Genomic DNA, 24,483 nt, shown 5'->3' on the forward strand with positions numbered 1-24,483 from the left:
CCATATACATAAAATATAAAGAGAGGTGCGCCAGGAGTTCATAGTCAAAAGTTTCAATTATTCTGAATTCAGAACGCTCATCAGATCATTCTTACAGATTTATCTGATAAATTTATAATCGTCGGATTCCGGGCATTCTGAATTCAGAGTGGCATTCCGGACATGTGGGGCCGGCCTTATAATGAGACAACAAACTTTCTGCTTTTAGGTATAAGTAGATGACCATAGACAAAATAAGTAATATATATTATTTGCCATAAACATGACATAAAGCAAATGGCAATTGTACTGGTGAAGTACGTTAGCGGATGACACATGACGCTGGCTACTTTAAAAAATGCCATCATAAAAAAAAGTACGTCAGTGGATTTTCGTTATTATATTATAGATTTTGTTTATGAATTTACATGAAACATAATGCCGTTTATTAAGAATTTGAGAGCTGTGACCGTTCCTGCGATGACAAATGGGTTTTGTGAGTCAGATTGGGAAGCGACCACGCCATGTCAACGCGAAGCCGTCGCCAGGCTCGGCAGGACTCTGCAACTGGAGCAAGAGGCTTTTCTTATGCAGAATTCCAAGGTTGGTACATAAGTGTAAGGCCTGAGTCGACGCTCGAGTTGGGCGTGAGCGGGGCGGGGCGTGCGGCGTGCATGTTAAACAAATGCAAGCGTATAGGAGCGGCCTTAGTGCACGCTGCTAAAATTACTTGTGAGCCCGACGCCACGCTGCACGCCCCGCTGAACACTCCGCTGCGAGCGTCCACTCAGGCCTTACACTAACATACTCTATTTAATTTTATGTTTACCTACCTACCTCCCTCTACTCCCCTACGTACCTCCTATTTGTATCGCATTCTTGGGTTGCACCGTGAAGCGTGAACCTAGCAGTACGAGCGCGCGAGTTTCCATTCGGAGGTTGCGAATTCAAAGCTCGGCTCGTACCAATAACTTTTTCGGAACTTATCTACGATATGTTATTTGATATTTATGTCGATTTTCGGTGAAGAAAAACATCGTGAGGAAACCGGACTAATGTCAATAAAATCCAGTTTCCTATTTAAGTTGAATTATCACAGGGCCTACCGCGAACCACGTTCGACGTGTTGCCTCTAAGTCGCACTTGTAAATTCGTACGTAAGTGTGACAGGGAACGTGGTTCGCGATAGGCCCTTAGATTTGCGTCGCTTTCGTAAAAACCGTGCCTATGCCAATTCGTGGGATTAGTTGCCAAGCGAACCCAAAGCTCCCCTGAGTCGTAGCGAGAAGCCTTGACAAATGCAAAAGATGATTGGTGTTGGACTAAGAATAAGTACTAAATATATTAACTAATCGCAGATAAGGTACATGTTGGAGACGTATTTTAGCAAATTGGTAACTGCTGGCAAGTCAAGGGAGAGCCTAAAGGACGTCGCAGCAAAGATGATCGAGATTTGTGACAACGTCGACAATAACCCCGGAGCTCACCCTCAAGTAATTAACTTCTTCCACTTACTTATAAAGGTAGTCGGTTTGCTAAATCCATGAACAGTATTTAGGACAAGGTAGTGCTACACGACTACCACCAGTTTGACACTGTATTCGCTAGCGTATGCGTAACTTACTTTCTATGCATCTCGCTCGTACTCGCATATCAGTGCGAGCGGGATGTATAGAAAGTAAATTACGCAGATTTTAGCGAATATGTTAGTCTGACACTGCTAAAGCAGTCGTGGTAAAGGCTACTAGTATATTATAATTTTCGAATTAGTAAGTTAAAGTATAAGTAGCTCAAAAAGTTACCAAGTCTAAAAGAGGAGGAGACGTTCCGTTATACAGCTTCTGTTTCGTTATTCTAGAATCTAGATTATTCATAAAAAGTAAATGTAAATATTAGAAATTATGATTTCTGGTGGTACTATTAGTTATCTTACTTGAATTTTAGAATTTCAAAGAAAAGCCTGTGTTTACCTACGAAGATAAAGACATTGAAAGAGACCTAAAAAATATATACAGAAAGCACTATCCCCCTTCGCCTTGGGACGTTTCAAGCTCGATCAGGCCTACTCCGAACACACTGTCTTCGTCATTCATGTCAGTAGTGACTTCGGAGACCACATTGCCTACACCAGGTACATTGCATCCTCCCTGTGTTTGGCTGTAATTGGTGATAGTAATACGGAAAGTGAGCCCATGATGAGTTTTTAACATTTTGCTCGTATCATTCTGGGATGTACCTACTGTGGAGTACACGTCCAATATTCGGTTGTTAATACGGGGACGTTAGGTCCTGGACCGAATGAAAAACCGGCCAAGTGCGAGTCGGACTCGCGCACGGAGGGTTCCGCACCATCAACAAAAAATCTAAGCAAAACAAGCAAAAAAACGGTCACCCATCCAAGTACTGACCCCGCCCGACGTTGCTTAACTTCGGTCAAAAATGACGTTTGTTGTATGGGAGCCCCACTTAAATCTTTATTTTATTCTGTTTTTAGTATTTGTTGTTATAGCGGCAACAGAAATACATCATCTGTGAAAATTTCAACTGTCTAGCTATCACGGTTCGTGAGATACAGCCTGGTGACAGACGGACGGACGGACGGACAGACAGCAGAATCTTAGTAATAGGGTCCCATTTTTACCCTTTGGGTACGGAACCCTTAAAAAGTAATATTACTTATGTACAAAACCTACAACTGGATTTATTTCTACTGTAAAATAGTAGTAGTGTCATAGGAATTTAACAAACCTTTTTGTAACATTTATCTGCATTTCTATGATAACAAACCCTCGCAACCTTTATTACTTATGACATTTATGAATTGTATGATACTAATTTATTGCAACGAAATCGAATAGGTACCTAAAAACAATACCTACCTACTGTAAGTTTCGCATTTATAACGCACTTGAATAAACCTGCGTGTTAGTGATCACCAAGTATGTATTGGTTCCTCATTTCTTTTCGCTTTAGAGCCTATACCCACTCCGGAGCCGACGGTGTCCGAGGTGATGCTACAGATGGTATCGAATACAGTGGACAAGGCTATCTACAGCCAAGTGAATGAAGCGGCACTTCGCTACGACACGGCCTATGTTGAACTCGCCAAGGCGGTCGAGGAAGCAATGGAGATACCCATCATCGATATCAGAGCTGACATAGCCGCACTACTTTGTAACGCTTACCAAATGTTTGAAATGGACATTATAGAAAAAGAACGGATTGGTAAGACACAATTGGTTAAGAAAACAAGTTCTAGACAATTTAATTATCTTGATCGCCATTTTGCATTTGAGCGCAAATATTGTTGTGTCTATTTTAATCGTAAATGTAAAAAATCCAAGTTTCAATTAGAAAACCACAAACCGTAAACTAAGGGATCGTTATTAGAATACCTACTCGTCTGGTGTAGTTTGGATAAAATTCTCCAACTTAGTTCTGTTATTGCGTTCCTTTATCCCTAATAAATTCTACGGCTGGATAACTAGGTTTTTGACATAGAAATCCAATTAACCGTTTTATATATTAAAAAACGTTGCAACGATATCAAAAATAATGAATTATGTACCTCTTTGTTTACTCTTTACAGCTGCCGAAATTGCGTGGGAAAAAAGGATGAGAAAGAAGTTAAAGAGGACATTACGGCGCTTACATAATTTCAAAGGTAATTTCAAAGTACCTACATAGCTAGGGCATAAATCTAAACAGAAACATTTTTAGTTCCGTTTTGCCATTTTAGCTACGGACCTGATAGTTTCGTCTTATCAAAGAGAATAGAGCGTATAGAGAGTTATTATAGTAAATTTTGTAGTCACGTACCTAGAGTCGTGAAATGTATGGGACCCAATACATTATACGACTCTCCTCTTTCCGCACAGACTCTAGGCAGTGATACAATACACTACAAATACTCTTTATTGCACACCTCATTACAGAAAACAATACAAATAATACCAGAAAGAACAATAACAATAAAATGACAAGTTATAACAACACAAAAATTACAAATACAAGTAATATTACAAGTATTACAAATTGTAGTAACAATAAAATGACTGTCAGGTTACGAGACCCCACCAACGCCCAAGAGCGAAATTTCTTCACACCCAAGCTACAAGGTGCCACCGCCACGGCCGTGCGTCTGCCACCCACAGTATCATTACAACAGGTACCCGAAGGTGAGTACAGATGTGCAATGACAGCTCTAACTAGCACCTAATGACCTAGATTGGGTTGTTTGTCCAGAAGTACAAATTGTAACACACCGTCAAAAGAGAAGTCTTGCAGAAGTTTACGGTAATTCAATACCTCTTTTGTTCTTGGTCAGACGGCTAGACGAGACGGCAAGATCTTTTCGTCTTTGTTTATCGCTAGTGGCTCGCTTTATAAGCTACAAATATCAGTCAGCAACAGCTGCGGTTAAGAAACATTGACCAATACAGTGTATAATGACATTAATGACGCCTCTATTAACCAATGTTGCAGATCTAGCAAAAGGAATGTTGACCGACAGGTCAAGTCCGCTTATTTCGAACAGTCAAATATAAATTGTGCCAGAAATAACTTACATTTTACCAAAAATTTGCTATGGAAATAATAGATGTCATATACCTAATACGAAAAAAGTGATCAAGGCGTTCATTGCCCTGGGCTGAGATAAACCTTTGGAGTTTGTTAACGACGCAGGTGCCTGCCCTGCCTGCCTGTTTCTACTTAAAAATATCACACCCCATTGCCCCTCAAAGTCCATAGTTGCTCGAAAATGTTCGGTTGTCTAAGATTTCTTCTTATAAACAGACAAATTTTAAAGTTGAGCAGTAAATGACTACTTGGGCCATTTTATTTAAAGTTGTGAATTTATATGTTATTTCTACTCAGAATCATGAGCTCTTTCTATCCTAATAGGAGAAAAAAAGTGTTCCGTACCTAAAAAGGAAAAAAACGGAACCCTTATAGGATCACTCGTGCGTCTGTCTGTCCGTCTGTCACAGCATATTTTCTAAAAAATTATAATGAAAAAATGACCATCCCTCCCCCCCCTTATCTCCGAAACAACTGGGTCTAAAATTATGAACAAATTACACATAATAGCTCTTTACCTATAGATGATAGGAAAACCTATTAGAAATGTGCAGTCAAGCGTGAGTCGGACTTAATTACTTAGTTTTTGGTCCGACGCCTACGGGTTTTTAACAGACATTTCACTCACGTTTCCCATAAAACATTGTTAAAAATTGTGTAATATACGGAACCATTGGAACCCGAGTCCAACTCGCACTTGGCCGGTTTTTTCATAGACTTTTTATGGCGGTTTCGGAATGGAAAGATCGAAAAATTTATGGAAATCCTGGGACACTTTTTTTCTCCTATTAGGATCAAAAGAGCTCATGATTCTGAGTAGAAATAACATAATAAATCCCAATTTTGAAAAAAAAGTGTAGGGGACCGTCGACGATTTGGGCGTTGAATGAATAACACAATGATTATGATCTTACAGGATCGATTTGGCATCTACCTTCCGCGAGGTGAAGAGTTCAGCAAAGAAAGCGTGACCTTACCGACGGCGTTTGCCGAAGATGAAACAAAAAATATTGAATCAGGCAATTCTACGCCAGCTTAAACGGGCATACAGACAGCATCGCCGCCAATATATCAGCCACCAACTTAATCAGCGCCTACTGAATTATTATTTGTGCTTGAAAGACAGATAAGTAGTGTAATTTATGTTGATCTTCACTTGTAATGAAAACATGGGAAATAAAAATAAAAACTTCAGCACTAGAAATAAATCGGTCTATTTTTCTTTTTATTAGAAACATGTTATTAACCTTTTCCACGCCGTGTCAAACACAAAAGCTGTCACTCAGACGGCACATCATTGCAGTGTCAAAATTGAAGTTGAACTTTATGTATATGCATGTAAGTCGATGTTGCTCTGTGGTCTGTGACTGATTAATCGGTCTTTGGCGTTGAACCTACCGACTGTTGGCGACCAAAAGGTTAAACATGTCGGTTGTAAACTCTCGTTACTCTACAAAATATATAGCAAAGTTGCATTTTATCCTGTAGTAATATGATGCCAATTTTGAGTTTTTTCCTCACGTTACTGTAGGATGGTTGGAGCCTTTAGTAATGGTTTTGTATAAAAGCATTAATTTGGATTAGGCCTCGCTAAAACTATCTACCTACAAGATACAAGATATATACCTACTAGAGTCTTTCAAGTAAATAATCTCACTTGTATTCTTATTGGGTTCTTTATACGTACATACTTATTTAAAAAAAAAATTATGAAATAAAAGCGCCGTACGTCTCTTTTTATAGTATATTTATCGTTGACTTGATTAATATGGGCAATTTATTCAAAGAATTAAAAGAAACAAGGCTCAGACATTTTACTTGCGAAATCAGAATACAAACAATACAATGACTAAAAAAGAATCAAATATAATCATTTGAGCTAATTTTTTGAATATTATTACATTTTATAGGTACTTACTTTGTACAGGAATCGCTCTCAGTGTAATATGACTTAAGTTAAAACAAAAGAAAGAAAACTACATTCAATTTTTAAAGTAATATAATTTCCATTCAAACACAGTTAAAACCGCTAATAATGCAAGAAAAATAATAATTAGCAACTACACCTAATACTCAAACGTCTTGGGAGCAGGGCATACTTCCGTTTTATCTTTAACAGCGTCGGAAAATAGCGCTTCAAAGGAAAACGGTTTGAACATAATACCAGTGCCCATGAAAAACTTGCTCATAAACTCCACCCTGAAACAACAATGCTATGAGAACACATGTATGTATGGTAATGCTACAAATAAATATGTACAGTCAGCAGCAGAAGTTGCTAAGCGGGCGATGTGTTCAAAATGTCCTTGACACGCTCTTATTATCTTAACAATAATGTCGCGTCAAGATCATTTTGAACACATCGCCAGCTTAGCAACTTCTGCTGCTGACTGTATAATTATATAATATATAATTTATCTCTCTTGCACCAACATATTATGTTACTGTTTGACCCAATTGGTTGACTGGTAGAGGATGCCTTTTGGCATTAAGTGTGTCATTTATTTTTATTTAGATTTATTTGTGTGATATTGTTCCCAAATATTGATATATACAGGCACTTAGTTTTATCCTTACAAATAAGGATAAAACGGAATAGATAAGGTTGGTGTCTCTTCTAAATTTAGTGACATTTTAAAACAATAATATATGTTCATAAACATAGATTAATAAGTATCTTAGTGGTGTCGTGTTCCGTGACAGTACCCCCTAAATGCCTAACTACATAGGAAAAATATACTGATACTGCGCGGATGATGCTCTTTAGCAAGCCCACCATGAAACTAGGTTTACGTCAAAACTAGCGAGGTAAGATTAGGTGGTACTGCCACGGAACATGGCAACATGGGGGAGCAGTAGGTACAGTGAGCATCAAGTAGATAGTGACGTCCAAAGCTAAGTTTATGTATCGGTACACTACAATTTATATTTGATGCTGACTGTACAGTTGTTTGTGACTTACCAATGCAAACGCAGCGTGTGTAGGAAAGCAGACAAACCCTCCATTAGCACGAGAATGTTGATAGTAAACGTCCCCCAAATTATAAAAACGACTACAATTTTCAATGACCCCCATAGGGTGTGATCAGAAAGAGCCATTTTTGAGAAGATCATAGCCCAAAGCATTTCCGATAATTCTGAAATACCAAATATTATTCTCTTTATTTATTTATCATCTTAAGTTAGGTTAATTTATAATATGGATATAAAAATAAAATACAAAAACACTTACAAAAACAATACAAAATACTTATAAACATGTTATAAAAAAACCTAACCTAGGGTGCCGCCAGCAGCGGGGCAAGGCCCAAGCTGCCGGTGGTCAGGGCCGCAGAGAGAGGAACCGACGGACTATCCGCGCCGTGTCCAAGATCACCGCCTTCTGCATCTGACCCTTGATCCAACCACCTAGCGAGAGTCTCTCAAGATGTTGGTCGAGACTCTTCGCTATTAGACCGTTCGCTGATACAACTATCGGGACAATGATCGTCGAATCAACATCCCACATGGCGGTTATCTCGTGAGCCAAGTCTAGGTACTTACTGGACTTGTCCTTCTCGGCTTTCACGAGATTCTCATCATGGGGGATGGTGATGTCAACGAGCACGGCCCGGCGTTGCGCTCGATCTATTATCACAATGTCAGGCTTATTGGCTACAATAGTCCTGTCAGTGATAATAGATCGATCCCAATAGAGCGTGGCACGGCCATTCTCGAGAACCGGCACAGGTGAATACTTGTAGTACGGTACTTCGCGGTCCACAAGACCGTATAGAAGAGCAAGCTGCTGGTGAATAATCCTGGCTACGAGATTATGTCTGTGCAAGTACTCGCCGTTAGCAAGATGAGAACAACCGGAAATGATATGCCTGAGTGACTCTCCGGGACGGCGGCATGCCCGACAAATGTCGACCGTACCGTCCCTCAGGATATATTTCCGATAGTTGTTCGTCATCATTACTTCGTCCGCAATTGCACAGGCAAAACCCTCGGTTTCTCCGAAGAGGTCCCCGAATCGTAACCAGTTCACCGACGCGAGCAGGTCCACATCGGGTCCCGTGAGGGCCTTGTAGAACCGCCCGTGTAGCACCTTACTCTCCCATGCCGCCTTGCGATCCGCAGTACTTAGTACCACAGGTTTGCGCCAGTTCTCGTTTGCCAAGGAGAGCGGCGTGAGGTTCCTGTCTACTGCCACCACATCACGATGCATCCCACACTCGTTGTTAAGGAAATAATTCCTGAGATTGTACACCTCGCGGTTGTGGAGATCCTTGGCGTTTAGGAAGCCTCGGCCTCCACATTTCCGTGGGATGTACAATCTCATAACCGACGAGCGTGGGTGTAGCATGCGATGTGCGGTGAGCAGTGATCGGACCCTCCGATCCAGGGCGTCCAGCTCGGTCTGAGTCCACCTTAGTATGCCAAAGGAGTATGTGAGTAGGGGCATTACCCAGGCGTTGAAGGCGCGCACTTTGTTGCCTCCTGACAAAAGACTGTTAAGGACTTTTGTGAGCCGACTGAAAAAGCGCTCCTTCACCGACCGTCTAATACCCTCGTCCTCAATACCCAACGACTGTGACATACCAAGGTATTTGTAGGTTTCTGATTCAGAGATAGATCTGAAAGACATTGTCTCAGAAGGTTGTAAATTTGTTGAATTTACAACCCTCCCCCGCTGTACATGCATAACCGCACATTTATCGACACCAAACTCCATGTTGATGGCACTACTGAAGACTTCGGTGGTGTTCAGTAGCTCCTTCAAGTCTTGGTTATTTGGTGCAAATAATTTGAGGTCATCCATGTACAGAAGGTGAGAAATGACTTCACCCTCTCTCCGAAGCCGGCAACCTAGACCCAAATCCTTCAGCAGGGTGCTGAGGGGATTCAGAGCTAGGCAGAACCATAGGGGACTCAGACTATCACCCTGAAATATTCCTCGCTCAATCCTTATGAAATCCTGCGGGCCAGGGCGGTCATCCCCGCCTCCTGGTTGACGAAGGACTGTGGTCCACTGCCTCATACATGCGCTTAGAAAGGCTCTCAAAGCTGCATCAACTTTATACAACTCTAAGACCCTCCCCAGCCATGAATGAGGCACCGAATCATAGGCCTTCTTATAGTCAATCCAAGCGGCCGAGAGGGCCTCCCTGTTCCGCCGGATTTGTTGGCAAATGGTCATGTCTATGAGGAGGAGCTCTTTAGTACCACGGGACCCAACCCTACATCCATTTTGAGCGGGGGCCAAAATATTGTTAGCGACAATGTGCGCGTTGATTTTTGTCCTCAAAATGGATGTAAGGAGCTTATAGAGTGTAGGTAAGCACGTGATGGGTCTGTAATTCTTCGCTTCCGTGGTACTACCGGACTTATAGAGCAGGAAGGTGACACCAGTTGTTAAGGAAGGTGGGAGAGAACCAAGCTCAAGGGCTTGTTGAAATTGTGCTGCCAAGCACGAGTGCGAGCATCGGAACCATTTTAGCCAGAAGTTGTGCAATCAAACGCAGCGTGTGTAGGAAAGCAGACAAACCCTCCATTAGCACGAGAATGTTGATAGTAAACGTCCCCCAAATTATAAAAACGACTACAATTTTCAATGACCCCCATAGGGTGCGATCAGAAAGAGCCATTTTTGAGAAGATCATAGCCCAAAGCATTTCCGATAATTCTGAAATACCAAATATTATTATTATTATGTATGTGAATTAGAAATATTCCGGATATCAATACTAAAACACTGGAAAAATATTGTTTTGCCTACTTGGTCCCAATATGGTTGAAATCAATTTGAAACGCAATGCTAAATATAAATCAATTCACGCCTATTAAATTAATTAACTACCATACTACCATAAAACCAAACGGAAGAACATTTTAACAGTTTTTTTATTATAATTTGGTTTAGAGGTGTTAAACCTATAAGCTAAGTCAATTCCTTTTTGGGAACATGGGATACATGTCTAAATGACTAGCAAAAAGGAGGATTTGGTCGTCTCATAATCTGCAACAGTACTAACGTGCATGTGCCAGCGACAGCGCCCACAGCCGCAGGTATGACGCAGTGTGCGAGATCGTGCTAAGAACGAACTCGATGGTCTCCACGCCCTGATGGATCATGAGATCACCAAAAGTCTCAGACGCATGCGCCATTTCATGCTTCCACACCGCATATGCCACTGGATCGCTCTCCTCGTTAGGTATTTTTTTCTGAAATCTCATTACTTATTTAACACGTACCATTTAAAACGAGATTGCAGGACAATGAAATAATACCAGAGGCACGGGCAGGTACTTTAACATTAACAAATTCACAACACAACCATTTATAAGGCACAATTGTAAGGAAAAAATTACCACCCTATAACGTCATCTTTTTGTATTTTTTTTTCATAAAGCACTAGAACATAGTAACAAGGCCTTAATTGAAGATTTCTAATGCATGGTACTGTCACATAGGCGTAAGATGAAAATGTATTCACTGTTCATTACTTTTCTGTGTTATACAATAGGTCTAGTAATAACGAAATGGCCAAGCCATATATATTCAAGAAGGTGTAGACTTTGTGAAGTTTTTTATTAGGGCGTGTAGACTTTGAAGCTTGGCTCTTCATGAGATCTAATAACTTTATGACCGTGCGAGACATATGATTTTGCCTTGGCAACATTTTACATGAAAATGCTTTTGGTGGGATAGGTACCAACTGCTTCTAATTGATCGAGCGTTAGCTGTTTCAGCTTGGACAAAAATGCTGTCGTAGTCGTATGACCGGATGTTCTCCTCTGCTATTTTATAGCAGAGTCCAAGAGAAATTGGGTAATATAAATAAAAAAATATCTTTATTACTTCGTCCTGCACTTTGAAAGTACTCATAAAAATGTTTATTATTTATTAACTAGCTTCTGCCCACAACTTCGTCTGCGTGGAATGATGACGATTATAATAACTATCCTATGTCCTCCGTCGGCCTCGAACTATCTCCGTACCGAATTTAATCTCAATCAGTTCAGCATGAAAAGGAAACAGACAGACAGCTGCTGGAAATAAGGAGGTTAAATATACAATCTACTACTAAATGGATAAATATGTATATGTACAGTCGCCATCAGCTACATTGGAGCGGCCGAGGTGCACAAAAATATCAGAAGTCATTATTGATTGACGCACTATAACGCCTTTACAATAGATGTGTGTTCACTTGTTCAGATATTGTGACCATCTTGGCCGCTCCGATATATCCGATGGCGCCTGACTACTTAATTAACCTTTTGGACGACAATGACCGATATATCCGCACCGTAGGTTCAACGCCAAAGACCGATTAATCGGTCACATACCACAGAGCAACATAGACCTACGTGCATATGCATAAAGTTCAATTTCAGCTTTGACACATCAGTGACGTGGCGTCAGCGTGACAGCTTTTGTGTTTGACACGGCGTCGAAAAGGTTAAAGCTTTCAGCTTAGATTTTGAGATATACCATTAATTCCTTTTTTTTCTTTTTTGCAACTTGCGCAGCATAGCAAGGCGGGCCGAACAACATGATAGGCACAGCGACGACGGCCACACCCAACAGGGCCCGCTGTACGTTCTGCTGTCCATTGAACATATAGGCGTCGCACTCCGGCGCGACGGGTTGGGACGTAGACATCAGGACCATGTCGATGAATAGGATGAGAACCAACGGAGCACAGCCTTGCGATTCCTTTACACTGGGGGCTTTAACAATTAATACACTAATTTACACACAAATTATTAACAAAAATTGTACCTTCAGTGTACCTTTAACAGAAATCAGTGTACCTCTCCCTAAAACGAGCTGTATAAAAAAGGTCTACCCGCCATTCTAACGTTAGAATGCTAAAATGGCAAAAGTGTACCTTTTTTTAAATATGTAGCTCATTTTAGTACAAAGAGGTACACAGACGGTAGGTAAGTACAATATGTTTATATAGCCGTTCAAACAACTTTGTCAGTAGCAAATTTTCAGGTCAATCGGTAATCGGGAAGTGGGTCAAAATTAGCATCCAAGATTTGACCCACACTAACAAAATAAATCAACAGTACAAGAAGTACATACTAGTTAACAGGGCAAGTTAAATAAAGTCTTATCAAAAATATCTTTGCTTTGCTTTGTGTAATAAAGGGTAATAAATACATAAGTAGCAGTTACCAAATTCAATGTGAACAAGGGCTATGCCCTGAGTGTAAAAAAAAACCGGCCAAGTGCGAGTCGGACTCGTGCACGGAGGGTTCCGCACCATCAACAAAAAATAGAGAAAAACAAGCAAAAAAACGGTCACCCATCCAAGTACTGACCCCGCCCGACGTTGCTTAACTTCGGTCAAAAATCACGTTAGCTGTATGGGAGCCCCACTTAAATCTTTATTTTATTCTGTTTTAGTATTTGTTGTTATAGCGGCAACAGAAATACATCATCTGTGAAATTTTCAACTGTCTAGCTATCACGGTTCGTGAGATACAGCCTGGTGACAGACGGACGGACGGACGGACAGACAGCAGAATCTTAGTAATAGGGTCCCATTTTTACCCTTTGGGTACGGAACCCTTAAAAAGTAATATTACTTATGTACAAAACCTACAACTGGATTTATTTCTACTGTAAAATAGTAGTAGTGTCATAGGAATTTAACAAACCTTTTTGTAACATTTATCTGCATTTCTATGATAAGAAACCCTCGTAACCCTTATTACTTATGACATTTATGAATTGTATGATACTAATTTATTGCAACGAAATCGAATAGGTACCCAAAAACAATACCTACCTACTGTATTTACCTATGTAGAATATCTAATACCTTTAAACGAGCAATTCTTGTATATTTATCATATTTATATATTTTATTTTGTATATATATATTTCGGGGATCTTGGAAACGGCTCTAACGATTTCGATGAAAATTGCTATATGGGGGTTTCGGGGGCGAAAAATCGATCTAGCTAGGTCTTATCTCTGGGAAAACGCGCATTTTTTAGTTTTCATATGTCTCCCAGATATTAATATATTATTACAAAACTAAACAGAAGTTATTACTAGTTACTTACGAGATGCACCGCCATATTTGAACCATTTAAAAAATATTAAAATGACCAGCCAAAAGAATATGCACAGCAAAAACAGTATTTGAGGTATAAATTGCAGAAAAATCTTATATCTATACTGTTTGAAAAACCTGAAACACAGAATATATTATTTTGTAAATACATTTTCTAAAGATTTTATCGCTGACTGCACTTTACAGGCGGCCATCGAATCGCTTTGTGTCTCTATTACTCTTCCGTATTAGTGCGACAGTGACAGTTGAGTTTCGTTCGCTACGTAGCGATAGCGATTGGCATGTTATGTTGTCTACAGGGCCAGCACCCCCTAGCACATGATTGGTGCGACAGTATCTCGCGGCGAGATAGACTACCCGTCTTTTTCTATGTTAAGAAAAGAGGAACGGGTATAGTCTATCCCGCCGCGAGATACTGTCGCGCCAATCATGTGCTAGCCTGGCAGGTAATCTTAGTCTCTTTCCAGGCGCGACATCCCGGACTCCATGACGTGTGCGTTGACTCATCAGCTCATCAGACACATCACAGTTCCTATGGCCATGTTATGTATGGGTGTTTTCAGAAAAAAGTGTCCCATTTGCTTTTTTGAAAGTGACTCAGAATCGCGGAGACTATTTATTTAGACAAACATTAAGTGTCGGTTGCTAGTGAGTAGGTATGTCATATCGCTACAACTTACACAAAATTAAATAAACTCATACTCAAGCCAAATATCATATGGGTAACTCCAATAATGATAGAGAGTTTCATTTTTAGCGAGTTTTCGAACAGGATCTTGTTCTTTGCCAACTGAAAACGTAAAATTAGGTATAAACTTTAATAACACGATTAGGCAAGGTCGCCATGTACGGATGGATGTTTTAATAAATAAAATATAATATTGATTACATGTGTTTATTGGTCAAACACAACTTACAGACTAACCCGATTACATGATTGATACATAGCTTATATAATAAGTGCATAAGTCTTGGAGGATACAACTAAACGGAGTAGCCATTAACAGGCTTTCCCCTCTGTCGAAAATAGGCGGCCAACGGTCATACACAATGTATGGACTGACGTTTATCTGACATGGCTATTTTTACGTTACGCATACATTTGACGTTCCCCTCCCCCGCAAATATCGGCAGACTGTTTTGTACAGAAAATTACAGACATGGCGTCTCCGTTTGATTATATCCTCCAAGGCATAAGTACACATATACCACAGAGCAATCACGATCTAACCACCGCAAGTTCACATAATCAATCAATTCCCTGTAAATACAGGGAATGTTAAAAATAGTAGAACCCCTATGGTGCGACACAGTAAATATCCCGAGAAACTACTAAAGCTATCGATTTCAAATTTGAAGTAGTCATGAACAAGGCCAGACCATAGAGAAAAAAATACATAGAGTGCTCACTCCATACATCAGTTTTAGTACCAGAAAAACTATTAGCATCCTAGCATCGAGTAGCGGAACTATCAGTACTGCTACTTGACAATAGATGTAGCACCGACCGGAAAGTCTTATGCTGTTGAGATAAGACTTTCCGGTCGGTGCTTTTGTTGTGCTGTTTGGTTCCGCTACTCGATGCTAGATGTAGACACTGAATGTAATAGTCTGAACTGATGTATGGAGTGAGCACTCTTGTCTTATTATATTTCTCTATGCCCAGACAGACACATTGAAAGTGAAAGTGTTATCTTTTTACTTTATTTTTATTAACTATGGAAAATGTCCAATTTGAACTAGTTACTAGTTATGTCAAGTGGGAAAGCGCTCAAATTGTACATTTCATAACCAAAAATTGAACAGCTCAAATTAATTCGCTGATAGAAGCATAACAATTATGCTTAGGCCCACTTGCACCATCCCACTAACCCAGGGTTAAGCGGTTAAACCGTTAACCTAATGTCAAATTGTACTGGTAACCATGGTAACTCCTGGCTTAACCGGTTAACCCCGGGTTAGTGAAATGGTGCAAGTGGCGCTTAGTAAACTTCTGGTTAATTAGAGTTACATATTTATTAAATATATATATTTACTTCCCAAAATGGATCCTTTCCAAAAACGTAAGCGTGAGTGTGGGCTGCGGGTTCCAAAAGGAAAGACTCTTGTTGAGTCAATTCAGTCAGAGACTGTTTAACTGTCCAACCGGAAGGAAATATTGTGAAGGCTTTTGAGAAACAGTCATTATATACAAAACCAGCGTATATGCTGAAACAACTCATCAGGAGCATTATGTATCGACCTGAAAAGTTTGTTTATATTTTTTGTGATGCAGCCAAGTATACATTACAGTTCAGTAAAATATTGAACATAAACACATTTTACCGCCAAAAAAGATATTCCATATCTCGCTGTCAGACCTTTCTGCCATGAATTTTTTTTCATTGACAAGCATCCACACAGCAGCTGCGAGCATGATCATCCCGTGACCCATGTCGCCAAACATCAATGAGAAGAGAAACGGGAAAGTTATTATTGTGTAGAGGCCTGTAGATATAAATGTAATAAACTAATTAAGCAAAAGATATATTATATATTGAACAACTGGAACTCGCTGTTGAAAAACTTAACTTATTTTCACGTCTTAAGGATTACCAGTTCGCCGGCCGATATCAGCCTGTCAGTTAAACCATAGAGAAAAAAATACATAGAGTGCTCACTCCATACATCAGTTTTAGTACCAAAAAGACTATTAGCATCTAGCATCGAGTAGCGGAACTACCAGTACTGCTACTTGACAATAGATGTAGCACCGACCGGAAAGTCTTATGCTGTTGAGATAAGACTTTCCGGTCGGTGCTTCATCTATTGTCAAGTAGCAGTACTGATAGTTCCGCTACTCGATGCTAGATGTAGACACTGAAATTAATAGTCTGAACTGATGTATGGAGTGAGCACTCTTGTCTTATTATATTTCTCTATGGTTAAACGCAAAAGGTGACTGATATCGTCCTGCGAACTAGCAATCAGTGGGACCCTTTAAGATGACAACAAAAAAAACGTATTCAGTACTTTTCGGTATACTATAAGAAACGAATGAAAAATTATGATAAATACCTACGTTATTTTAAGCGTTAGATACTGTCGCGCCATTCCTGTGCTAGCCCGGCTAGTGTGGTACATTGTTTTTATTAAATCTGTTAATTTTTGTTTTATGTTTAAGTAGCCACACTATTGTATACCTAAGTATGATTCTATTTCAGTTTTTTTTTATTATTATTATTCAGCCTTTTTCTTTCCTTAAATTGCAAATATTTTTCAATTGCGTTAGGTTAAATATGGTATAGTTATAAGTTGTATCAGTAAGTTAAGGCCCCTGTCCGGGTATAGGCCTCCTCCAGTGATCTCCAGATTTTACGGTCTCCTGCTTTGTTTTGCTAGTCTTTTCCTGCTGTTTTTTCTATATCGTCAACCCACTGTGCCCGGGGGCGCCCTTTATTTCTATAGTTAACTGGGCCAGACCATGTGGTAAGGGTTTCAGATTACGTGTACAAAAATATCATTTTTCAAAAATAATCACTATGTGACGTAACATTTGATTACCTGGATTTAATTCCCTGTAAGTGGAATCACCATAAGCCGAAATAAGCGCTTGAAAGCCGTACGTAAATCGATTGGTGCGATGGAAAGTTGGGGGTGTTTCAATAGTTATGAGCTTGGACATGAAACAAGGCACAGAGGTTTCCAATTTCTCCTGAAATCATAGTAATACTTGTTTAATGGAGCTTTCCTAAGCCTAAGAACAACTAACTGAGCATATAGTATATAGGTTGCGATTCTACCAGAGCTGTGCGAGAATGCGTAGCGAGAGATGTGTTTGTTAAAGCTTTCTCGCCTTTTTCGCCTTCTCTTATACTACTTACTCCATGAAATACTATTACCGAACACTTATCCAATACTCCTTGTACTCGCCCCAAATCTGCAGTTGGAATCCAACATCGACCAATCAAACAATTCTTGGTGATATCAACGGTAAAAAAATTCATAACATGATATATTGCTTTTGCCTTTCTGAGTCTCAACAGATATGTTGGATAAGACCTGGCCATCGTGCGCATTACCATGCAACGGTGAAGTTTGGTTTCTTTTAAAACCTAAAAACAAAATTGAAAACTTTAAGGTCAACTAGTCTTTAGTTCTTTACTTAACCTTCACTTTACGAATTACGATTCCGGCCACCACGTGACAGGCATAGCCTAGTGTGGGGGCCACTGGACATTTATGTATTATTATTATTCTCTTTATTTATCTTTTCTCTTAACTTAGGATTTTTATAATATGAATATAAAAGTAAAATATAAAAATACTTACAAAACAATAAAAAAAAAACATATAAACACATTATAAAAAACCTAACCTAGGGTGCCGCCAGCAGCGGGGCAGGGCCCAAGCTGCCGGTGGTCAGGGCCGCAGAGAGAGGAACCGGCGGACTATCCGCGCCGTGTCCAAGATCACCGCCTTCTGCATCTGACCCTTGATCTAACCACCTAGCGAGAGTCTCTCAAGATGTTGGTCGAGACTCTTCGCTATTATTATTATTAATAATAAGGTTTTTTCTTTTAAATAAATATTATTCTTATTCTTAACTGTAGATGACATCGCTATCATAGGGTGACGGCACCAATCATGGGCATGTTAAGCACAGTAGTACCCAGTAATGGACAGCAAGGTGTAACGCCTGATAGCCCACCATTTATGATCTTCAATTTAAATAAATTTTATAATTTAAAAATTTGTTTCCTAGTTCATTTGCAACGTAATGTTAGTAACTCTTTCAAAGGATATTTTATTTAAATATACTCGCCTAGAATTTAATCAAATGCGGTAAAATTAAATGCTTAATTTTTTTTTTGGTATATTTATATTGAAGTATAGCAACAACATACAACAATCTTTACATGCATTAAAACAGACGTATCTGCTTGATAAAATAAATTGGTTTTGACATACAACACTCACTCACTCACTCTACTATCACTGTTATGTACAAGAATACGTGCAGAAAAAATAGCTGCCGTCGTATTCTGCATCATAATATGTATTTATCTTTAAACATACTATACTACATGATTGATAAATTGTACCATGCCTAGACAAAGGTTAATTTAATTTCTGTAGTGATTTGAATTTGTATGATCAACTCGAATATTTGTTTTTGTAGTATGGGACGTATCTAGTATATATGTCGGCGGCCGATCGTAAGATCAGGCAGATCGTAATGTTCCTGTGTAATGTTTTGACGATAGTGACATTAAACCAATATACAGGGTGCCATTTGAGTCGTGATATGTGTGACGTCCCACGGATAAAGGTACCTTATGGCACTTGGCGCTTACGATATTATTAACGCCGCTCCGCCGCCGCGCGCTATTATTATTGCGGCGCTATGCGACGTAAGCGCCAAGTGCCATAAGGTACCTTTTGCCGTGGAACGTCACATATGTTTTTCTAACTCCATAAACAACGAGCAATTTAATGCCCCTACTCTTACTAAACTCAGACAAGATTTTTTTTATTTTTTGTTTACTTTTTGTCATTTATTTTACTTTTATAAGTGGATTTAGGATATTACAACGGCTTATTAAGATATTTAAATTAGTAAATTGAATCGCTTCTTTGAATCGGAACTGTCATTGACATTAATTTTGTCATTTGTCCCAGTTAGAAATAAAATTTACTTAATTTTTCATTTGAAATATCTTACAAAGCTGGTGAAATACCACATTGCCACTTGTAAAAGTAAAATAAATTACAAAAAATAAACAAAAAAATTTAAAAAATCTTGTCTGTTTTTAGTAAGAGTAGGGGCATTAAATTACTCGTTGTTTATGGAGTTAGAAAAACATATTACTGATCACGACTCAAATTGCACCCTGTATAGCTAGGATAGGTTCGTTAGGTTGTTTTAGATGCCCGAAGGGCAAACTGCCCAGAAATAGGAGCCCCGCGTAGCGGGGCTCCGTCGACTCAGGGAACGGGTCAAAGATTTTCACGATTCACGATATGCCTAGGAATTTCACGATATGCCCGATCTTACGATCGGCCGCCGATATATAGATTAGATATCTATTTGTGTATAGATAGGTATGTAAATGTATGTAGTGTATACAGGCAACTTATACCATAATCCTGCAGTAGGCTACCAGCCCTTCCCCAACTATTTATTAAGCGGCAAAGTTGAGCATTTATGAGTTACCAAAGATAGATCTTCAATCTTGGTAATAAGTTGTTTTTCGGCTTTGATCCTCGCCGAGGAGGTGGGCGGCAGCGGGTACAGGTCGCATCGGAACCCATCGCACACTTTCTGCATGCGGGCACCAAGCTCTTCTCCTTGGGCAACTAATAGAAAGGCCACCTTGCGGACGTCAGTATTCTAAAAACAATAAGTATCTCTTTGTTAATTCAGATAAAAGGTAAGAATTGTTTAAATTAAAATACTACTACACTCAACATACAAATAATCAAAACAGGTATAAAGATTTCAACTGAGACCTTTACAGGGGAAGCTACTCTTAATCACTACCTTGAAAATTATAAGAAATCATATGCAGCAATTGTTTTTTATATTTAAAGCTCTTATTTCTTGAATCCGTAATGAAAGCGAGATTATTTTACCAATTTTGTTTATACACACGAGTATGTGCTTTTATCTGTGATGTTAATTTAATACGAATAAAAATTATACGGCTACTTGAAAGATGTGGGCGAAAACAATTGAGTAATTGACGAATGGGTGGATAAACTTTTTTGTGTTGTTATTCTTTCCCGTTGACCAGGGGACAATAGTGGCACAATTTGTTACAAGAAATATTGTGTCACGTTCTATTTAACATACTAGGGCCACTTGCAACATCCCACTAAGGGGTTAAGCGGTTACACTGTTACTTCAGTATCAAATTGTACTAGTAACCATGGTAACAGCCAACAGGAGTGGTCATTTCTCCATACAAACGTACTCGACTGTTTCCTCCGTGGGTTTTGAAGCTAGAGCAATGATTTTTTCAACACAGATTAATATTGTCAATATCTGTGTCGGACTGTTTTGCTTTTTTTGATATTTTTGTTTTTTAAGGCGCTAGAGCCCTTCAAAAATGGCCAAAATGGCCTAATTGACTATGCCGCAATGAGAGGCGTGGAATTAGGCGTAGCCTAGTGTGGGGGCCACTGGACATTATATATTATTAATAAGGTTTTTCTTTTAATAAATATTATTCTTATTCTTATTTAAACTGATATCAATTAGCCAAAAAAGGAAAACGGTCCGACAAAGACAATTTTATATTCATTTAGATTTCCAAATTTGGTTACAATTGGTTAAGTTTTGGAGGAGGAAACAGTCGAGTACATAACCTCGATTTTTGAGATTTATACGCAGGATTTTTCGCCTTGTCCTTATCGCACTAGTTTTAGAAGCCGCTTGCGTTAGCGAGACGGGTATATTTACCAAAATATTTATATCTCTGCTCCTGTTTCGTCTTAACCGGTTAACGCCGGGTTAGTGAAATGGTGCAAGTGGCGCTTAATAAAAGATAGCCCCTTAGGGAAAAGGCTTACAACTACCACTTTTTTGTTAAATTGAAATACCCACTTTACCACGTTACCGTAATTTTGGCAGCTAGTGACAAGAAAAAGTTTATTCACCCAAGGAACGAAATGGAAAAGCCATGCCGTGACATACATTCATGGGATCTTTAAATATTTGATCATCGTCCGTCTGCTTGTAGAAGGCGCAGCCGTGCGAGAGTCGCCACAGCATGAGCTGGAAGCAGTAGGAGCGCTTGCGCTGAACGAGCCCCGTGATCACCGTGAGCCGAGCTCCGCTATCATCAGCTGCGTGATGGGTTACTTTGCCGCCTGTACTAAAATTTACGCCTAAATATTAAATCAGTATTTGCGTTTTGTACGTATAGCCTATTATATACAAGTTCTTTTACAAACTAAAACGATTGGAAGTTGTAAGATCTATTTATTTCCATAAGTAGTCGGTCAAAAATCAACATCAAAGTCCGAATGATGGACTACTAATACACTCGACGAAGACCGTCTTATAGAAAAGTTTATTGTTTAGAAAAGTAAAAAATATATTGTTTGCTTGTATTGCTTTATGCATTGAATTATACAAAAAATTAAGACTTACGCCGCTTGCTTGATTGCCCCCAGGTTAGCTGTCTGCAGGTCCGCATTGCCAATCATGAGCGAGACGCTATACAACGTGTAATACATTTCGGTCAATTCTGCGTAAGTTTTATTCATAGTTGTCACGCTCGCGGACATCTCTACAACAACTCGTTCCCATTTTTCAATGACGGTCTATAAAGGAGGAATTGGGTTAGAAATATTTTGAATTACCATCGGTGCACCTTACTAGTTATTACGTTTGCAATAACGGATCCGAATAGAAACGTACTTTTTAACATTTGGGTATTTTGGGACATGGACGGTATGAATTAAAGTATGACATTAGATATTTTCAAGAAGAAAACATCTTTGACATTTAGGTATTTTAGGAAAATATCTAAATAAAAATAGGTTGTTTTGAAAATTAGGACAAATGACAGGATGAAATTCAGGTGCGATTAATCTGAAGAATGCCTCAAACCAAAGCGGAAGCCCTCTCTTGGTATGTCTGATAGTTGTATCGAGGATTAGGTAGAAGATAATTTACACATTCACTGCCAGGGAACCGCTTAGGCGGATTCTCTGTCGGCGTTTTTCGCTACAAAAGGGGAAAATGCACGACATCGGCTACAAGCGTAGCGCGTAGCTCGCGCTGGCAGTGAACGCGTCAAAAAACCTCGTAAGTATTTGTTTCATGAAGCTCGAGAGCAGAAGGGTTGTCGTTTAGTTTCGGTATGTAAATATCATCATCTCGCATCTTGTCGCTGATGTAGCGCAGTTTTCGCTCAATTTCGGCTATGCGACATATTTCTAACACGTATGCGCGCTGGAAAGCATTGAGTTGTTCATTCAACTGCAATAGAAAATAGTACGGAGTCAGTAAACCATACAATGATATTATTGTCTTTGTTTATTAAACTTACTCGTGAAGCGTGGTATTTCATAGCGCGACTTATTCCCTGAGGATTTATAGGTATTATATATATTCTTTTTGATTATGTCGCGACTGAGTTGTTTTACGGCCAACAACAAACAGTAGGAAGCAAGTAGGAATGCAATATTATGGTACCATCGAGCTGATCTGATGATGGAGACAGGAGGTCGCCATAGGAACTCTGAGATGAAACAACGCAACCTGTGTTAGGGGTTTTTAGAATTGTCTCGATGAGTATTAGTTGTCTGGTCAGCGATAAAAGCTTGTACCAATAAGTTTTTGTCAAAAATTTTATTTTTGGTACAAGCTTTTATCGCTGACTGTACTTTTCTTACGACAGACAACTAATACTCATCGAGACAATTCTAAAAACCCCTAACACAATTAGGTTGCGTTGTTTCATCACAGAGTTCCTATGGCCACCTCCTGTCTCCATCATCAGATCAGCTCGATGGTACCATACTATTGCATTGTCACCCAACTTACATGTGTATGCAACATTTCAGCTCAATCGGAAACCGGGAAGTGAATCAAATTTAACTTGCAAGATTCCATTACATACAGGTCGACCCATGAGCGCGAAAATGACAAGTCTGTGGGTCGACCTAATAAAAGCTTGTACCAAAAATGAAATCTTTGCCAAAAACTTGTTTAGTCGATACTTACATCGATAAACTGAACGCACTCCATTTCGCCGAGATTAGAAAGTACCATGAAGGCAACGTCTGGCGGCAGGAACATGTCGCACTGCGTCATGGGGTCACTCCGCAGCATATAACTCATCTTAGTAGTTTGCTAGCTAGTAGAAAATTCTACTGACCCCCGTCCTTTTCGTTTAGCGACATCAGACATCAAATGTCAACATTGACGTAGATGTGATTTTGAACATATGTTTGAACCACGAACAGAACATGCTGTTTCTTCTGCTCTATACAAATAGTTTTTATATATATAATTGAAAGGTGTCAAGCTAATTTTTTCTAGGTACATATATATATTATACTACTCTTTGGTACACACGCCCCATAGAAAAATTATTATGTATGTATAGTAGTGGTATATTCTCTTTGGGTGCATGTTAAGTTGTCGTCGGTGTCATCATGGTGTCATGTATAAGTCATGAATATTATCACACAATAAATAAAATTAATATTATAGGTAAGCCCATGGTTCAGCATTAGGTCTTTAGCAATCTCCGAGCCATCCGGGATGAGATTCAGAAAACAAATACCTCTGTTTCAGATAGTATAAATCACACTAGCAACTACAATGTCAATAGGTACCTATTTAACTGCAATGCACGTTAGTGTGGCTTCCATTAGATCAGGTTGTATTTTACTAAAGTGGCTTAGATTCGGCACTGTGTATTGTCATCCGTTATATGGAGTCTATAAGAAACAATCGATTACGCGCACGCTACCTGTTCTTCTGTTATTCTTGGGATCCCTCGACAGCCGAATAATTTACAGTTTCCCAACTATGTTTTGAGGCGGGCTCGCAGTTCCCAAAGGATGGGGCCTCTGTGCGTAAATTATAGCCAAATGAATGTTAGGACTTGCGTGAGAAACAAACTATTGCTCAAGAGCGCGGCAGGCCAGGGCTTGGCAGCCCGACATATAGAAAACTATTGTGTTGGAATACAAAGTTTTGTTATGAAGTACTTAATTCTCATTTTACGATTCGATACGATAGACAGGTATCATTATACAAGTATGTACTTATTAGCCATACTGTTAGCCATATAAAGAACATTTCATGTTTCAGTCTAGACAGACTAAGAAACAATCGATA

The 24,483-nt window shown here is 39.3% G+C and overlaps 2 protein-coding genes across 2 annotated transcripts; one reads left to right on the forward strand and one right to left on the reverse strand.

The window, feature by feature from the left end:
• Positions 1-361: 361 nt before the first annotated feature.
• On the forward strand, positions 362-5,599 carry LOC134661810 (uncharacterized). The gene is made up of 7 exons (XM_063518003.1): positions 362-582; positions 1,338-1,472; positions 1,924-2,110; positions 2,953-3,204; positions 3,569-3,643; positions 4,042-4,157; positions 5,477-5,599. The coding sequence occupies exons 1-7, from the start codon at positions 418-420 to the stop codon at positions 5,597-5,599; spliced, it is 1,053 nt and encodes a 350-aa protein (XP_063374073.1). The 5' UTR covers positions 362-417.
• Positions 5,600-6,618: 1,019 nt separating this feature from the next.
• Positions 6,619-23,480, reverse strand: LOC134661811 (V-type proton ATPase 116 kDa subunit a 1-like). Its single transcript, XM_063518005.1, has 15 exons — positions 23,350-23,480; positions 22,435-22,662; positions 21,778-21,950; positions 21,319-21,499; positions 19,837-20,013; positions 17,522-17,734; positions 17,184-17,334; positions 15,966-16,127; positions 15,677-15,882; positions 14,321-14,430; positions 13,626-13,757; positions 12,041-12,272; positions 10,578-10,767; positions 7,523-7,697; positions 6,619-6,759 (listed from the first exon to the last, which is right to left on the reverse strand). The coding sequence occupies exons 1-15, from the start codon at positions 23,473-23,475 to the stop codon at positions 6,627-6,629; spliced, it is 2,589 nt and encodes an 862-aa protein (XP_063374075.1). The 5' UTR covers positions 23,476-23,480; the 3' UTR covers positions 6,619-6,626.
• Between the last annotated feature and the right edge of the window lie 1,003 nt (positions 23,481-24,483).

This window comes from Cydia amplana, chromosome Z (genome assembly GCF_948474715.1).
Source record: "Cydia amplana chromosome Z, ilCydAmpl1.1, whole genome shotgun sequence".
NCBI lineage: Eukaryota > Metazoa > Arthropoda > Insecta > Lepidoptera > Tortricidae > Cydia > Cydia amplana.